Source organism: Pieris rapae, chromosome 22 (genome assembly GCF_905147795.1).
Source record: "Pieris rapae chromosome 22, ilPieRapa1.1, whole genome shotgun sequence".
Taxonomy (NCBI): Eukaryota; Metazoa; Arthropoda; class Insecta; order Lepidoptera; family Pieridae; genus Pieris; species Pieris rapae.
Window position 1 is genome coordinate 750,391 of NC_059530.1, and position 18,704 is coordinate 769,094.

The 18,704-nt window shown below is 33.2% G+C and overlaps 1 protein-coding gene and 1 long non-coding RNA gene across 3 annotated transcripts in view; one reads left to right on the top strand and one right to left on the bottom strand.

Annotated features, from left to right (window-relative positions):
- LOC111000774 (nuclear pore complex protein Nup98-Nup96) overlaps window positions 1–18,704 on the bottom strand; it is a 57,736-nt gene that overhangs the window by 13,012 nt on the left and 26,020 nt on the right. Inside the window, exons 23-37 of one of the 2 annotated variants that reach the window (XM_045633077.1) lie at window positions 17,010–17,120; window positions 16,328–16,447; window positions 15,401–15,551; window positions 14,092–14,194; window positions 13,521–13,635; window positions 12,715–12,894; window positions 12,147–12,209; window positions 11,578–11,676; window positions 10,868–10,999; window positions 9,835–9,924; window positions 9,301–9,429; window positions 8,355–8,467; window positions 7,505–7,666; window positions 1,907–1,985; window positions 822–950 (exon numbers count right to left, since the gene is read on the bottom strand). In XM_045633077.1, coding sequence (XP_045489033.1) covers window positions 822–950; window positions 1,907–1,985; window positions 7,505–7,666; window positions 8,355–8,467; window positions 9,301–9,429; window positions 9,835–9,924; window positions 10,868–10,999; window positions 11,578–11,676; window positions 12,147–12,209; window positions 12,715–12,894; window positions 13,521–13,635; window positions 14,092–14,194; window positions 15,401–15,551; window positions 16,328–16,447; window positions 17,010–17,120 — 1,776 coding nt within the window. Of the gene's footprint in view, window positions 1–821; window positions 951–1,906; window positions 1,986–7,504; window positions 7,667–8,354; window positions 8,468–9,300; window positions 9,430–9,834; window positions 9,925–10,867; window positions 11,000–11,577; window positions 11,677–12,146; window positions 12,210–12,714; window positions 12,895–13,520; window positions 13,636–14,091; window positions 14,195–15,400; window positions 15,552–16,327; window positions 16,448–17,009; window positions 17,124–18,704 lie in introns of both variants that reach the window. The other variant, XM_045633076.1, reaches the window with a different exon arrangement.
- Window positions 4,606–6,569, top strand: LOC123690143. Its single transcript, XR_006750943.1, has 2 exons — window positions 4,606–5,881; window positions 5,945–6,569. It is a non-coding gene; the product is annotated as an uncharacterized LOC123690143 (long non-coding RNA).

Consider the following 18,704-nt stretch of genomic DNA (forward strand, 5'->3'; position numbering starts at 1 on the left):
TACGGAATAAATTCGTTGCACGTAGATATGTAGCGACTTATATGTTTCCGATAAATTGTTCTCCGAAGCATTTTATGCAATAATACTGCGTTCGGGTGGTATTCATTCAAATAAAATATCGTCGAAATTACTCATTTTGTGCAACAAAATAACTCAACTCGAAAGAACATCTTTGGAAAATGGCGCCAACCGCAAAGAATATGAGCAAAGCTTGTTTTTTCTTTTCTTCACCCATTCTGGGTAGGCAAAGGGAACTTGGCCCATACAGCCAATTCTTCAGTAGACTATTTTTATTGAAAGAAAACCAAATATAACTCATTGAGTCCAATCATTAAATCTGATATTGAAACAAATAGTAGCTTCTTTTTAAAATATTTGCATGAATCATAAAAACTTCTGTGATTTTTTTTAGTAAAAACTTCATGGTTAGTTTTTTCTTTTTAATATTTTTTTTATTGATATAAAATAAAATAAACCTAACCTAACTTATTGAATCCAATTATTAGTAAACTTTTTAAAAATACGTATTTGCATATATTATAAAATTCTTTTTGATATTTTTTAATTGATATGAAATAAAAAGAAACCTAACCGAACTTATTGAATCCAATTATTATAATAGAATCTTTTTAATAAAACCTTCGTGGTTTGTTTTTTCTTTTTAATACACATTGTTTTGACAGTTGGCAAAGAAAACGCACGAGTGCGGGAATGGCAAAGAAAAAGCACGAGTGTGTAATAGCCCACTTTCCGAACGCTATACCTCCCTGCAATATGCCACTTTTTAAGCAACTGTATTAAAAAACATATATCGTTCTCACCATCTTCAGGGTCAACGTCTACTGGCTGCGATAGTTCATCATCAGTGATTTCGGCGACTGCATTTTTCAACCACTTCAAAAGATCCTCATGACGGCTGACAATAGATTGCTCGTCCGTTCCAGGTACACCTGTTACAAAACATAAACAGAATTTCCATCAGAGATAAAAAGCATAAAACTTTCTTGAGGCCAGAAATATTGTTGTGTTAAAATTCATGTTAGATTTAATTTGGACCTTACTAAAGAGGAGATATTTGAGGTGAAAGTTGCCAGTGCGACAAAACGACAATTTCATGTATATATACTAGCAGACTCGGCCAAGCGTTGCTGTGGCTAAGGTTTTTGTTATATTACATAGTAGTAAATTAATCAAGGGAAACGGTAGGAGAACTTATGTGAAACGTTAGTACTTTTAACACAGTGCCATCTGTTAGAATTGTATCAAATAATAAACAAATAATTTGCAATAAAATAAAATTGCGACTATAATTAAAGATCTTACCTATCCTATCTCTCAAGTTGGATCGAACTGCACATGGTGTGCGAATTTTATTATAATCGGTTAAGTGGTTTAGGAGTCCATTGAGGACAAACATTGTGACACGAGATTTATATATATTAAGATATGGGCTTATATTTAAAATTCATAGTCGGGTTTCGAACAACCACAATTTCGCCATCAAATTCAAATTCTATGTAGTATAATTTATAGTTTAAATATCTTTAGTGAACAATTTAACTAATAAATATTTATTTATTTATTTACAAGTAATCTTACAGCTTATACGTATACATATAATAAGACAAAACACTAAGACAATACATAAAGTCAAAACAGATTACATAGATAAACAATATATAAGAAACAGAAAACAAGCAAGTAACAGACAGAGATACATTAAAAATACTAAAGAAAACTGAAATTACATAACATTTGAAACAACAAATAAAACTAAGAATTTAAAGAGGTGTTAAGTGAAGTTTGCCTGCATGACTGCAAATTCATTAATAATATATGTATATGTATAATGGTTAATTTTTATTTGCTAGCAATATCCATGACGCTCTTACCAGCATACACTTACCATCATTGAGAAGATCTTCACCCCAGAGAGCCTCACACAGTTTCCAAACTTGTACGCTGTATGAACTTGACACGCCAAACTGTTGACAAAATTAAGTCTATTTAGTTTTTGTTTTTCAAGTTATACTTCTTTTGGCACGATGGAGAAAAATGATGAGAGTGACACCTGAATTCGACATTGTAAAGTTAGGTCTAGGTGGTATGGAAATCGATGACTATGTTCAAGTTGTATATGTCGGCGTTCCGCCATAATTATCACGTCCAGACTCCATTATAATGAAAACACACAACTAGTATCACTTGATTTATTTATCACACGATTTTAGCACAATAACTAACTCAAAATGCGAGCTGCCATCTTTTTTATACAAACCAACTGTCGTTTTTTATTTTAACGTTTAACAACTGTAAATTCATGTAATCAAAATTACTGTACAATTAATTACGAAATATAGTTTAAAAATCAACATTAATATTATAATGAATTTTACATAATTCCAAATGATTTATTTTACACAAATTACTTTACTTTACAATTTATTTTAATAACAAAACGACCATTAATAATAACAAAGTTCGTCGACAGATGGCGTTATTTACAAATATAAACATGGTAATTATTACACAGAATAATGTGTTTAGAATAACAAAACGACCATTAATAATAACAACGTTCGTCGACAGATGGCGTTATTTACAAATATAAACATGGTAATTATTACACAGAATAATGTGTTTAGAATTTACTTTGAAAGTTTCTAAAGTTATATAAAAATCAATCTAAATATTATTAACATGATTTTATATTAATTGGCGCCCATACGGCCATACTGACTCCAGCGCGTCCCTTGCGCTGTTTTAGGTTGTAACAAATTTAAACAAGGCAATTATCATTACAATTAGCCAACACATAAAGGCATTACTCATTACATCTAGCCAACACATAAGGCATCGCTTATCACGAGATCTAGCCAACACATAAGGCATCGCTCATCACGAGATCTAGCCAACACATAAGGCATCGCTCATCACGAGATCTAGCCAACACATAAGGCATCACTCATCACGAGATCTAGCCAACACATAAGGCATCACTCATCACGAGATCTAGCCAACATATAAGGCATCACTCATCACGAGATCTAGCCAACATATAAGGCATCACTCATCACGAGATCTAGCCAACATATAAGGCATCACTCATCACGAGATCTAGCCAACACATAAGGCATCACTCATCACGAGATCTAGCCCACACACAAGGCATCACTCATTACGAGATCTAGCCCACACACAAGGCATCACTCATTTAGAGATCTAGCCCACACACAAGGCATCACTCATTTAGAGATCTAGCCCACACAAGGCATCACCCATCCTGGGTTCAGCCAACAAGACCAGGATCAAGGATACGCATGGTGGCCAGCCAGCGTTTTAGGAAGGATATTGGATAGGTAAAACACATTTTTATTTTTTCATAAACATGTCAATGCATATACATAAAATAATTATTACCTTTAATTAGATTAGTTATTCAGTAATTCAATGCAATTACCTAGATCCAAAAACGTCAGTAGAAGAGGTCGAGGCCTCCTCACATAAAACTCTCCGACAAATCTTCCGCCGATACGGTCAATTCGACTGAAGTATAAACTCATGGCGTTCAAAGAATTGCTCCAATTGGTTACTCAACCAACCACAACATGTAAACCGCCACGGCCTGCTGACATCTAGACTAAGAATTATAAAGCAGTTCTTCTCAAAAGCAGTCTAATGACAGAATATACCGATACCCGTTCTCTTTAAAAAAAGATATATTAAAAATTAAAACCCACAGTAAAATGGTATCACAAAATACTTGATATATATTTTTTTGTCATCACACTATTATCACATTAGTTATTCACATCAAATTACATTCATGCACCTGATGTTCGTCAAAAATATTAGAAGGTTTAATTTTACAATTACTTTTACAGTTACATTTACAACTTAAATTCAAATCTTAATTACTCATATCTGTAACGTATGGAATGTTTCGCTTATGATGGTTGATATAAAATGCACACTTAGTTTTTAGTAATGGGCCAAACCCAACAAAATAGAATAACAACGAATAGTGGGTAGAACGAATACGCAACGTACGGTAGACAAAAATCACTGCATTTTGATGTGTAGAATGTAACTGAGCTGAAGAGAAAGCGTTTTGGATTGAGTATTCATACAAAGTTGATATTTGTCATGACAACTATGAATAAAATTAAAATAAAACACGTTTATTTTGGAACATAAGATCGTCAAGGTATCACTTTTTCCACGTCACCAAATTCGATCCCGTAGGCATCCCTACTCATTGGCAAAGAAGACAGGGTGTAGGCCGAGAGAAAAAGCCGACGTAAAAAACTCTCGGTAATTTTTAAAATAAAATAAGTCATCAAACAATACTACAACGCTCATAGCAAATTAATTAGAAGTAGCTTGCCCAGCACTAGTCCTAGGCCCTTTCATCAACTAGACAATCGCTGACTTTATAGTAAGCCTTTTTACACAGCTCCTCTTTTTAATACATTTCCCAAATTTATTAAAAGACAGATACAAGAGCATCTGGGATTTTATATTAAAGAAGAGAATCCCTTTTCCCAAAAAGAATTAGTAACTAAACCACTCAAATCAAATTTAATTTTTTTTTTTTTGTGAGCAGTTAACGTCTCCAAATATTTGAATGTTCAAATTTATATTTACAACTTTGATTTGGATTTTACTTTGCACTATGTGCAAAATATTAGAGAATGTTTATAATGACCGATATAAAATTCTCTTTTCACTTTCAGCGATGACGAAAAGTAAAAATACATAAATTTACCGAAAGACATACGTAAATATTAAACACAAAAGCTGTTTTTTTTAATAGTGTCATCTGATTAGGGAATTCCGTGAAAGCCAGATTCTATATCTAAGCATCTGTAATATCGGGCTCTGCCTAATCTCTAAATTTGGTCTGCTAATATCTCTAACCGCACTTGAATTCAACACGCAAAGATCAACGCAAAGTTGGTTCGTCCCGTTCTTTTTCTCGATTCATAAAATTCATATCTTATTATGACTTTCTCGAATTAATTGACAATTTTAATAGTTTTAAAAAGTCTTATACCTTTCTTTGAACAATTAATTACATATTTTGTTGTAGTAAGTTTAATAAATGAACAATACTTAATAGTTTAATTTAGCGAGTTACATTCGTCATTTTGACGGTAGTAGCAATTTTACTCTAGATGACCCACACAACGGCAGAAATCTCATTTAATAAACTGTGCCATGAAAACCGGTATTATTGTTACTGAATTATGACGAAATAACGTTATGCTTAGACGGATTTCTCACTTTGCAGTCCCGGTAACGCGACAACGACAAACGACCCGGTTTAAGAAAGTGAAACGAACGAATTGATCTTTTGAAGATACTATAACACGGGATCTTTGTAATATCATTATATTTACTCTACTTTCGATTTTACGCCTACGAAATATTATAAGAACTGATAAGAATTTATTTAGTGAATCGGAGGTAATTCTCAGTTACTCAGATCGAAAAAACTCAGGGTAAATACCTGTGATCACCGCAACCATTACCTCGGCGTCGGTAGCTTCTGGACGAATCCTCTTAAAAAGCGCCCATGCCGTTGTAGCGTACTCTGCGTAGGAATTCGCTTGCTCGGAAGTGTAGTTGCGCCATTTCTGCACGTCATCTGCGTACCGAAATTCGTTGCCAAACGTATGGATCAGCTCCTCCTTCACTTGCTCCCAGGTGGTTGAATGCAGAGACCAGGTGTCAGCCCATGTTTTGGCTCGTCCTCTTAACTGCAAAATGGCCTTCATTCGAGCTTCATGTGGAGGGACCATCAGCTTCGTGATAGTTTCGTCTACGTTAGCGCACCAGTCCCTGATGTCGTGCGATCTCTCATCAGGGTTAAACGGAGGTAGGTAGAAGTCATGGTGCCGTCGGAGGGTTGCATCATCTGCTGATAGTGTTGCTTTCACAGCGCTTGTCGCGGCAGTCTTCGTAATGGAGGTCAAGAGACCCATCACTTGTTCCATAGTGAAGGTCGTGTCGTTTGAAGAGTCCGAAGTCTCTTGGGGATGTGATCCCACCGCTGCTGTCGGCGTTCCGCCATAATTATCACGTCCAGACTCCATTATAATGAAAACACACAACTAGTATCACTTGATTTATTTATCACACGATTTTAGCACAATAACTAACTCAAAATGCGAGCTGCCATCTTTTTTATACAAACCAACTGTCGTTTTTTATTTTAACGTTTAACAACTGTAAATTCATGTAATCAAAATTACTGTACAATTAATTACGAAATATAGTTTAAAAATCAACATTAATATTATAATGAATTTTACATAATTCCAAATGATTTATTTTACACAAATTACTTTACTTTACAATTTATTTTAATAACAAAACGACCATTAATAATAACAAAGTTCGTCGACAGATGGCGTTATTTACAAATATAAACATGGTAATTATTACACAGAATAATGTGTTTAGAATAACAAAACGACCATTAATAATAACAACGTTCGTCGACAGATGGCGTTATTTACAAATATAAACATGGTAATTATTACACAGAATAATGTGTTTAGAATTTACTTTGAAAGTTTCTAAAGTTATATAAAAATCAATCTAAATATTATTAACATGATTTTATATTAATTGGCGCCCATATATACATATTCTAGTATTTTATTTAGAACACGTGTTTCATAACAGTACAATTAAACAGTGTTAATAAATATTATTTAGGTGTTTTTATTAAATCAATTTCAAATACGACGGTTATAGTATTTACTAATTATTTATGTATTTAAACTTAATTTTTATCACTACTGCATTTTAGTAATTTTTTTCCATACGCCAAAGAATTATAACTTCTAATGCGTGTACATAAGTACAGACACTTTTTTTAGCTACACGCAAATCGTATAGCCACATTTCTATTAAGTTCAAAGTAATTTATAGTATGTTTTTACACTCCGTGGAATGTCACAAGTTTTGCATGTATTATATTTTTGTTAATAGGTAATTGTAGCTAGTATATGGAGTATGTTTTTTTCGTAATCCTACGGCCAACAAAAACTATATATAAAAAAACACTAAAAATATACAAGATGGATAAAAATAAAAGGGAAACAAACAATAAAAATTATTGAATAAATTAGTAATACCTAATTTGGCTGTGATGTTTAATGGTTTAAATATGAGGATACCCTTTTTTTTTTAATGAAGTGGAAATGGACTAAGGCAGGCCCGCATCAAGAATATCGAACTTGACGCGGGGACTGTGGGGCTGGATCTACACTGAAACCCCTCTGCTATTCAGAGGGGTAGCGAGACCTAAAAACACCTCAGCCCTTAAGATGGGCCCTCGGGGTTCGCTAGGCATTCTACATGTGAGGATACCCTGCATCATGAGCGTATGGACAGAGACACAATAAAATCATCTATTATTTAAATCCCGTACAATTAATATGCATAGCGAAATACACTATAGTTTAAAATAATAATAATAAACATGTCTCACCCGCGCACTATACTCCTCCTTACAGGCGTCCTCCAGCAACTTCTCGAGCAACTGCTTGCGACCAATCGGCGACTCTTGCACGACTAGTCGCGCGAACGGTCGCGTCGCGTCTTCGGGGTCAGAGAAATCGAGGAGGCTTTGGAGCTGACGACGTAGTGTGTCCTAAAATATTCAATTGAAATATGAAAATCTCTTTTTTTAGATTGGTTTCTCTAGTGACTGTTGAAATCAATAAAATAAAAATCGAAGAGAACTAATAAATTAACCGATTAATTAATAATTTACCGATGTATTTATTTATTTAATATTAAGTAATCCAACAGCTACTTAACACATATTATTATACAAAACACAAATACAATACACAAAGCCAAAACAGATTACACAGATTAAATAAAAAACAGAAAACAAGCATTAAAAGACAAAGTGTCATTTAAAAGAAAAACATAAGAATAAAACTAAAAACTGTAAAATTAAAAAAAAGCAACAAATAATACTAAGAATTTATTAATATCTACTACTTAAAAAAATTTAAAAATAAAATATGGTAAATAGCATAGATGTGTAAATGAGAGAGTACGTGAAAGTGTACGCGTACTTGCGAATAATATTACGTCTCCGTACATATATACAATAAAACATTCGCTACATTTTACGCATTTAATTTTTTTTTTAATTCATAATTAAATACTATGTTACTTTTTGGGACATACTATATATAGTCCATTAAAATTACACTTTGTAAATTTCTAATGTACTGGATGCTATCTCCCGTTAAATCCTAATTATTTTATCAATCTAATAGGTCTATTGGTACACAAAAAATAAATTCTTTTCATTATATACATACCAAAACGGCTTTACTGTCCGCCTGTCCGATTTGAACTCTGGCCATGACAGCCTCGCTCCAGTCCTCATCAGACCTTCCCAACACATATCTGCCCAGCTCACATAGGTCCGATTCTGTCAATAAAAAGAATCCAAGAATAAATTGGAAATATTTGTATGTTGAAAAAACGCATTATCTCAGACACAGTTTTATTGTTATTTATTAAATATAATAAAACAACTATAGTTAGTATAAACATATATATGTTGTATACTAACTATAGTTGTTTTATTCATTAAATATAAAATTATTAAACAAGTATAAAAATTATATTATAAATTTATTACAAATTTTAAATTATAAGTATAACTATTTTTTTATGACTAATCACTACATAGTATAAAACAAAGTCGCTTTCTCTGTCCCTATATCCCTTTGTATGCTTAAATCTTTGAAACTACGCAACGGATTTTGATGCGGTTTTTTTTTAATAGATAGTGATTCAAGAGGAAGGTTTATATGTATAATAACATCCATTAAATAGTGGAGAAGTACTGTTATTTTTGAGGTTTCTAATGTGATCTCGTAAATAATTACATATTTTCGCTTACATTGCAAACGCAGGCTGAACCCTACGAGTTCTATCAAAATAATGCACTAAGTTTTGTACACATTGAAAAGGTCTACAGAAAAGTCCGTGATGGTATATGTCTATCTCTTATGGGTAACCCACATTTTTATATACAACGTTCACAGATTTTCTGTAGTGTATTTAGTATCAGCATTGCACCCGTGCGAAGCCGGGGCGGATCGCTAGTTATAAATAATGCAATTCTTGTGAATTCAGCCAGTGTAAATACGTTACGTTGTAATAGTTATTTAACTCCATATTAACAACCACGTATATACAGATTCTCAATAACACTTTATTTTCACGTTAAATAATTGAACTGAAAGATAGACTCACTGCGCGGTAACTCGGAAATGACGTCATGCGTGGTGCTGAACACCAGGGCGTTGCTGGGGCCGAAGGAGACGCGGCTGTGCCGGGCGCGACACACGGACATGTCCGCCAAACAATCGGCGTTCAGGCGACCTGAAAAATACAAAAAAATGTTTAATAATTACTCTTGGCAAATACGACGACGAAAATCTTGCTGAAGAAAACATTTTTTTATAGAAACTTTTAACAGCTGCCCATGGATTTTAATTCCAGGTGGCTCCTGCTATTTTTTTATAGTACACCAGGTTCACGTGATGTTAACTCATACCCATGGACACTCAATGCGAGGAGGCTCTCGAGTGCGTTGCCGGCCTTTTAAGAATAATTGTTACGCTTTTTTCTTAAAGGACGCTAATTCGAATTGGTTTGGAAATACTTACAGCTGGGGACCAGATATAGCGGTGGTGCTCATAAAAATGTATACACATATGTGCATTTTTAGCAAATGATTTATTTCTTCTTAAATAATAAAGGCTAGCGTTCTTAAAAACCACTTACCAGCGATAGTTTTCTTGAAAGGCGGTACTTTCCTATGATATTTCAGTATCACTGTATGTGGGTTCACGATTAGGGGCCGTGCGACGGGTTCTGAAATACACATTTCATAAGAATTTTTATTTCAAATATTATATTAGTATCATCTTATATCTTTAAACGAGCAATTCTTGTATATATATATATATATATATAATTGGAATCACGGGATCGGCTTCAACGATTTTGATGAAATTTAGTATACGGGGGGTTTCGGGGGCGATAAATCGATCTAGCTAGGAATAAATGATAGAAAATAACAAAAAGGTGGTGTTTGAGTAGTCCCAATTTAAACTGAAAAATGAATCTTCTTGACATCTATCGGCGAATAATAATACTATTTTTTTAAATTGTTTTAACGAGACAACAACACTAAAGCTATTCCAGCATAGTATATATTCTATATTGTTCATATTTCATCATTTTATTAGTATGTAATTCGTACTTAAATATAATTTCCAAAAAACACAATTTAAAAAAAATAAAAATACCGAGCAAAGCTCGGCCATCCAGGTCCTATTAATAATATACAGAGCACAACTATTTGTTTTGGCAAGAGAACAATAATTTTTTTTGCGCAAAGTTCGCGTACAACAGCGCACTTGTGTACGCGAACACGTACAAGTGTTGGACTCGTGCCGACGCGCACACTCGCTGTTCGCGAACTCAGTCTTGCCCATTCAATTGTACGCGCACAATATAATATAATAACACACAGACTGTAGCACAACGTTTTCCTGTCCGTCTTAGCAACGTCCATATAACCAACTATCGGCAGAAAATCTTGAACAAAATAAAAATACAACTTTTCTAAACCTTTCTTAACACTAAATACAAACCTTTTTAAACACTAAATACAAACCTTTCTAATCACTAAACACAAACCTTTCTTAACACTTAAATACAAACCTTTCTAAACACTAAATACAAACCTTTCAAAACCTTTCTAAACACTAAACACAATCCTAAAAGATATTATTCGAAATTAGCTATTTACCTTCAATAACCTCCGGCGCTTCTTCAGCCATCTCCATGTGGGATACAGACGTCGGTGGCAGAGAGATAACGGAGGCAGTGGCATGAGGCACCATCTGATCGCCCGTTGATATTGACACGTCGTCTTCCATTTCTGAAAATTATTTTAAAATAAATCAATGGCACAACCTTTTTAGGTCTGGGCCTCAGATTTCTGAGTACACGATCATTTGTCAATCTAATAGGCAGGTGATCATCAGGCGAATGCGTCTTTAGAATAAAAAAGAGTGTGTGTACTTATGTACACGCGTTAGAAGTTATAATTCTCTGGCGTATAGAAAAATAATTAAAATGCATTAATGATAAATATTAAAATTATAAAGATTTTATATAAATAAATAAATAAATACTATCACCGTCGTATATAAAACACCAAAATAATATTTATTTATTCACACTGTTAATTGTACTATTACGAAACACGTGTTCTTAATATATAAATACTAGAATATACAACTTGAACATAGTTATCGATTTCCAAGCCACCTAGACCTAACTTTACAATGTCGAATTTGGTGTTTGAATGCGCGCCTTTCGTAAAAATTCACTCTCATCATTTTTCTCCAACGCTCTAATAACGTAAATCCATACGTAACGTAACGTAACGTAAAAACAAAATAAGTGTAACTTCAATAATATAATATATATTTTGCAAGTCTTAAATATGCTCACCAGCATCAGCATATAAAGAAGCTTTCATCAGTTGAACATTATGGCTCTGCCTATGCTCCAAACGGGCCAACTCTGATGTAGGACTCTTCATCCCGAATACTGGAACATATATGTTAAGATAACATGAGGGCAAATTATTAATATTAACTAGCTCTGAATCTAATCGTTCAACGATTATTTTTTAGTCAATAGTTGGTACGTTTAATTTAGGCTGGGCCAGATTTTGTATCTTTAGGGATCGTCGACTTGTTGGGTCTAATGTTGTCTCATGTTTTCTTTAACTACTCCCAATGAATTATAAATAAAATAAAAAATACACGAAATTAACCACACAACTAACAACATTAATAAATATTTTACGGTTAGAATAACTTTATTTCTCATATGAATTAAAAAAATTCGCTTACTGAGAAAAAACATTACAAGACTAAATAATTATTACTAGAACGCACAGAAGGTACCTATACAAAAATTCACAAAACAAATACAGTAACAAAAATGCAGGTAGACACAACAGACTCGAAACGGTCAACCAAGCAAAAACATAGGTTTAGCAATAGAAGTCTCACCTCTGTTGTCCTGGTATAGACTTGTCGCATCTGCGTTGTCTTCCGTCGTATCCATTTCAAAACCTTCAAAATTTTTAAACTCTTGTTTATAAGAAGAAAAATATATCTTGAATATAATTATAAATATATATATATATATAAATTCTTTCGATTTTTCTTAGTAATCAGTCATTACAAAAGAGCAAATGGATTCCCTGGTGACCAGCTTATCTCTTTTATTTGAATCACTATTACATAGACTTTAAGCAATAAATTCTGCGTAATACTTAGTAGAATTTTACTAATATTGCACAAGAATACTTTATGAGCTTAGCGACATTGTTGGCCACGTATACAATACGTATACGGTATACGGTACGTGCACGTTGTTTGCACGTTTTAATTTCGTTCGATTATCAATATAATAATCTATATTCTGCGTATACGTAGATAATTGCGTACACGTAATGGCGCACAGTCGAGATCCGAACACAGTCTAATCCTGATAGATTAGATAGAGGAAGTAAAAGTGTTATCAGTTCTGTTAACACTGATGAGGGACATGAATCTCATACCCCAAAATACCAACCTTTGGAGCCGTTCATCAAATTGAGCGAGGTCTGCAGGAACATATCTTCATCGCCCACAGAGGAACTGAATCCCAAACCGCCTAGACCCAAATTTGACCCAAGGGTAAGGTTTGACCCCAGGCCTATATTTGTTCCCACGCCTCCAAGAGCTGATGTTACGGGCACTACCGGTTTTGTGACTGAAAACAAAATACTTAACGATAAAAAATCGATCGATTTTAGAAAGAAATTTAATAAAAACACAGATTGTAAATTTATAAAAATAGTGAAGAACTGCAAAAAATTATATTATTTAAAAAAATTTTCGAAGGCGAATAGCACACTATACGATTTGAATGGAACAGTTTAAAAAAAGAATAGTTTTTATGTAATTACTAATACACAATACTATGCGAGGGTAGTTATAATACACAAATTACAACTACCCTCGTATACATAATCACAAGGGACAATTTTTAATTGTAATTAAACCTTTTTCTATATATTATGTATATACGGTTCCTGGGTCATCAGGTGTTGGATGTAATAGAAGATTTGTAGATTACCTTATATTCACCACTTACGTATAACAATAGACTATGAGCGATATAATAAAATTATAATTAAACAATCAAAGAGAGTGCCTACGTCTGGCTATACGTTCGGGGTGTAACTCCCATGACTTAGTAAATTTCAGATGAATCTTCACGTTTGTAGCTGAGAAACATCACGCTTACAAAACTAAGAAAACCTAAGTGAGCAAAATGGCCTTGGCTCGTACAATGTATTGGTAATTTATTTGGTCCCTATAGCAGTTAATACATACCAGTAGCAGCCGCTTTCTGCAAACTCTGATTGACGAGTTGTCGTTTCAACACCTGGGGCGCAAGTTCCTCTTCCTCGTCCGAATCTGATATGCCATACTTGCTGAAGTGTTCCACCTGACACAATAAACATCCTATTTGTATAAACCGTTTTCAGGAATTTAATTTACACAATCTAGCATAAACAAAAATCTTAAACATTACAGCATAAATATTTAAAAAAATACTGAGTCCGGCTCGAAGGATCAAAACGTAGTTTCTGAGCACTCTTTAAATGATAACTACCAGATTATTTAAGGAAGGGAAATGTATATTTTACGAAACATAATTAATTCAAAAATATAAAATGTATGAGGTAAAGTAAAAAAACATTTTTTTAAATATTTGTTCTTGATAAAGGCATTGCTATCAATCCTTACATACATAACAATTTGTGTTAGACAAAAAGTTAACAAACAATATTCGTAAAAAATTTTTTTGGATTTTTGGGAGAACCAAGTTTTTAACCAAAAAACGTAATATTTTAATTAGTGTAGTTATATGTACGTTACATCAGATAAGTTGTGAACTCACCCTAAACACCCAACTACCAGTTTGTGCGCGATACTCAATGAACTTGGTGTCATATTTATCGCATACACGCCGCAACTTGCCTTCGTAGTCCATTTTTAACAACCTGTAGAGAAAAGTGAATAGTTTGACAACTGTCATTTGTCAAATAATTAACTTAAATAAGGTCAGTGATATAATAGTCATATGGAACATGGTGTAATGGTTGCAGCTCCTTACAATTACAAACATTGTGTACGAAAAACTTGGCAATAAAAAAGAGTTGCGGAGAGTTGGCAGTTCTCCTCTTCCGTTCTACGCCCTTGATTTGAGAACTGGCAGTAAATGTAAAATTAGAAGCATTTATATTTCTTTTTTGACGATCATTAGTGTACATTATGTTACCTACATGAATAAATTATTTTTGAATTTGATTATACAATATAACATTTTCACTATTAAACCATCAAAATTGCAGTTTAAACGTAATAAACCAATTAAAACAATGTCGCTCCACACATAGCAAGAAACCTGTTCTTGACGAGAATTCTCATTCGAATACATATATTCCTATATTCGAATATGAATAAAATGACGATGATGCATAGCAGAATAAACAAAACTAAATTATTAGTATTGTTTATTCTACTATGTGTATATATATGTAAAGAAAGAGCGGGCCTCGCGGGGAATTGTGTTTCGGCTCGCCCATGAATATTGTTAATAAAAATATTACCGATGTAGTCGGGGCATAATTCCCGACGCGTAACACTTTCAATACACTATTTCACAAATAGTAGCAGCGAAATGTATTTATTTTTTGTTTGTTGAAAAAACGAGATATATAAAGTCCGTGGACACTATGGCAGGAGAGTAGAGTGAAAATTTAAAATAAAAGATAAAAAATTATTAGTATTAATAACAGTACCTGGATGGCCGGCCGTATTTTTATTTTTTTATAAATTGTGTTTTTGGAAATTATATATAAGTACGAATTACATACTAATAAAATGATGAAATATGAACAATATAGATTATAATATATGCTGGAATAGCTTTAGTGTTGTTGTGTCGTTAAAGCAATTTATTGCGAAAAAAAATATTATTATTATTTGCCGATAGATGTCAGGAAGATACATTTTTCAGTTTGAATTGGGACTTCTCAAACACCACCTTTTTGTTATTTTCTATCATTTATTCTTAGCTAGATCGATTTATCGCCCCCGATACCCCCTATATACTAATTCATGAAAATCGTTGGAGCCGATCCCGAGATTCCAATTATATATATACACAAGAATTGCTCGTTTAAAGATATAAGATATACACTCACCTCTCTGGTTCAGTGACGGGACGCTTCTCAGTCTTGTCCCTCGGCCAGACACGGTCAAGCGTGACAATGGCACGTCGGTTCAAACCTTCGCCCAAAGGCGGCTTCTCGCTGTCCTCCGGGTAGACTATCACCTCCTTGTTCAGGAAGTGTACTGCAATACCATTTTAGTTTTTAATATCAAATATGAGTCTAGAATTATCGCATCAAACGCAGCAAAATCTGTCCAGAATGTTAAGGTATATAATATGATTTTTAAATAAATTGTCTTTGCACAAAGACATAAACATTACAATTTAGCCGGACATAAGCCTAATAAGTTATTACAAAAAAGTACATTAAAAAAAAACATAGTGTAATATTTTTTTAATGGCGAGGATATGTAAGGTAATTATATCTCATGTTTAGAGTATTAACTTACAATTTAATTTACAAAATAATTATAAAATTAAGCGTATCCAACAATAAGTTGGAAAGCACTGTATCAGCACTGGTGCACGCAATTTACGTGCGTGCACGCACACATACGCGCGGAACGAGCACGGCCAGTTTTGTGATTGTGTGCAAGTGTCGATGTTTGAATAAAATTTAATTTGAAATGAAAATATGCGAATTTTAAGATTATAAATATTATGTGGATAATTTACTTATCTATACTAATATTATAAAGAGGAAAGATGTGTAAATGTTTGTAACGAAATATATCAAAAAGAACTGGACCGATTTTAGAAATTATTTCACCATGTAAATGCTACATTATCACTGATTAATATAATCTTTTAATTGCAAGTTTGAAAATACCTGAAAAATATCTTTCATCGCATGCAATGGTAAACTATTGCTGATAAAACAAAATGTTCCACAATATTAAAGAAATAATGTTAGACTGATTCTCGTGACTCGTGCGCATGGTATTAAATAAAAAAATACCTATAGCATCCAAATCCATGTCGGTGACATCAATTTCACAGTCATAATAAACATTTCCATAATTCTTTCTGCCGATCGTCAAATGTGGTACAACGCATTTCCCATCAGGACCGATGTATTCTGAAAAATAAATATTCGACTTACAATAAGACTATTTTCTGCCGAGTTAATTTTTTTTAAGTAAAATGAATAATTTTCAATTAGTTAGCATTTTACAGTATGTTACTAAAAAATTAAAAATATTACATGTCCAATTGCAAATTTAACCTGATATTATTGTGTTTAATGCGGATCAGGTATCAGATAGGTACTTGACAATATTTTTTCTAATTGATCAGCCCAGAGATATTTCGATTTACATAAAAACATTTAACGCTTTTTTAAAAGGCAAATCTTTCTTGGCTACTTAGTGTCCGTAATAGCAAAGTATCAATAGTCGAAATACATTTATATCATGCTGCAAAAAGTAATATTCTAACAATTCTGAGCTGAAGTAAACAGTTACTAAATATAATAATAATAATAATGAAGTTCGTTTATTTTCAATCGTTGAATATAAAATATCCTAACTTCCTTCTGTACCATTGATCGGAACCGCTTCCGGGCCTTCTAAAGTTTTTTCCAAATATTTATTTATCCAATCGCCTCCTTCGATATCCATATTAATAAAATATGTACTTACTAATCATCTCTTCCAACGAAGGAATTGTGTAATAGCCAGGTCTGGTGAGTTTGACACCAGCAGGGTGAGGCGGTGCCTCGACTGGCGCATCGTGCGTGGACACATTTTCATCTACTAGAAAGAAAAATAGTCTAATTATCGTCAAATAATAATGAAACATTCCGGCTCGAAGGATCACATAAAAATTATTGCTAATTAATGATTTACTCATTTTTGATGCCACAGCTGGGACTGGGAAGTCTGCTAGACGTTGACGCAACGAGTTTGGGACATTTTTATATTGATTGACAATACAATATTTGTTTAAAGTCGGAATCTATATAACAGGAGGCAAACGGGAAGGATAGTCACATGATGTCAAGTGATACCGCCCATGGACAGTCACATTGACAGAATACTCGCAACTGCGTTGCTTTTAAGAACAGTACGCACTTTCAGACCATAAGTGGATGATTATAATTAATAAAATTATTCAGTACAAAAATCAAAATTATTCTAAAAATCAAGTAAAGAATGCTCGCATTTGCGTTGCCGACTTTTTAAGAATTAGTAGCTCTTTTCTTGAAAACCCATAAAGATAATTGAATACAAAAATCTAAATTATTCTAAAAATCAACTAAATAGCAACTTTTATGTGTTTGAACGCTAACCTACATCTAGACACATTCAAAATCAACTGTTAAAGCTAAAACTACAAATTGATAAGCTAATAACAAGTAAATAAACCATAAACGCCTCTTATCTGATGAGCGACCTTCTCACAAGTGTAACAAGGGCTTTGACCGCCGAAGCGATGGGAACAAAATTGAAGACACTGGGAGTCACCTATACACATACATTGATTTATGAAACCCTATATGTGATTTATAAAACCCTATATGACAGCAAGCAAGTAAACACCACACACATACATACAAATTTGAATTGTATCAGGATTAGACAAACATTATTTCCTACGTCATCGTGGATTCAGCTGTCACGTGACTGCATAAAATCGGTATTTTTTTAAATGTATTTACTTTTTGAGATTACTCCAAATAACACATTTCCTTTGTATATTGTCAAATCAAATCAAAATATCTTTATTCATATAGGTAAACTTTTACACTTATGAACGTTAAGAAAAACAAATTAAATTAATCGTAAATTTACATTTACAACCAGTTCGCAAGTCAAGGGCGTAGAGCGGATAAGAAGAAATGGCAAGAAACTATCCGCCACTCTTTTCAATCGCCAAGTTTTTAATACAAATAACAGATTTCAAAACAATGCACTTGATGTATCATTTGAGACGTTGACATTTCTGAAGTTATACTTCTTTAGGCGCGTTATGAAAAATTGATGAGAGTGAAATTTTAGGATGCGCGCGCACCGTGACACAAAATTAACAGAATGAAGTTAGTGGTGCATGTTGGCACGCACGCCTCCTATGTTCACTGTGTATTTATATTTATAATATTTATCCACATGCATTGAGTTTGTACATTTAAAACACGTGTTTCTTCATTTTCTTTTCATTATACAAATGCGAATTTTATATGTGCGTCTGAATTATAATCAGAAGTGGTTTAAATTGAATATTTAAATCAATACTAATTCATATTTGAGAAAGGAGTGCTTCAATACAATTGCGATTATTATTTATCATACGCCAAAGAACTATAATTTCTAACGCGTGTACATAAGTACACACAC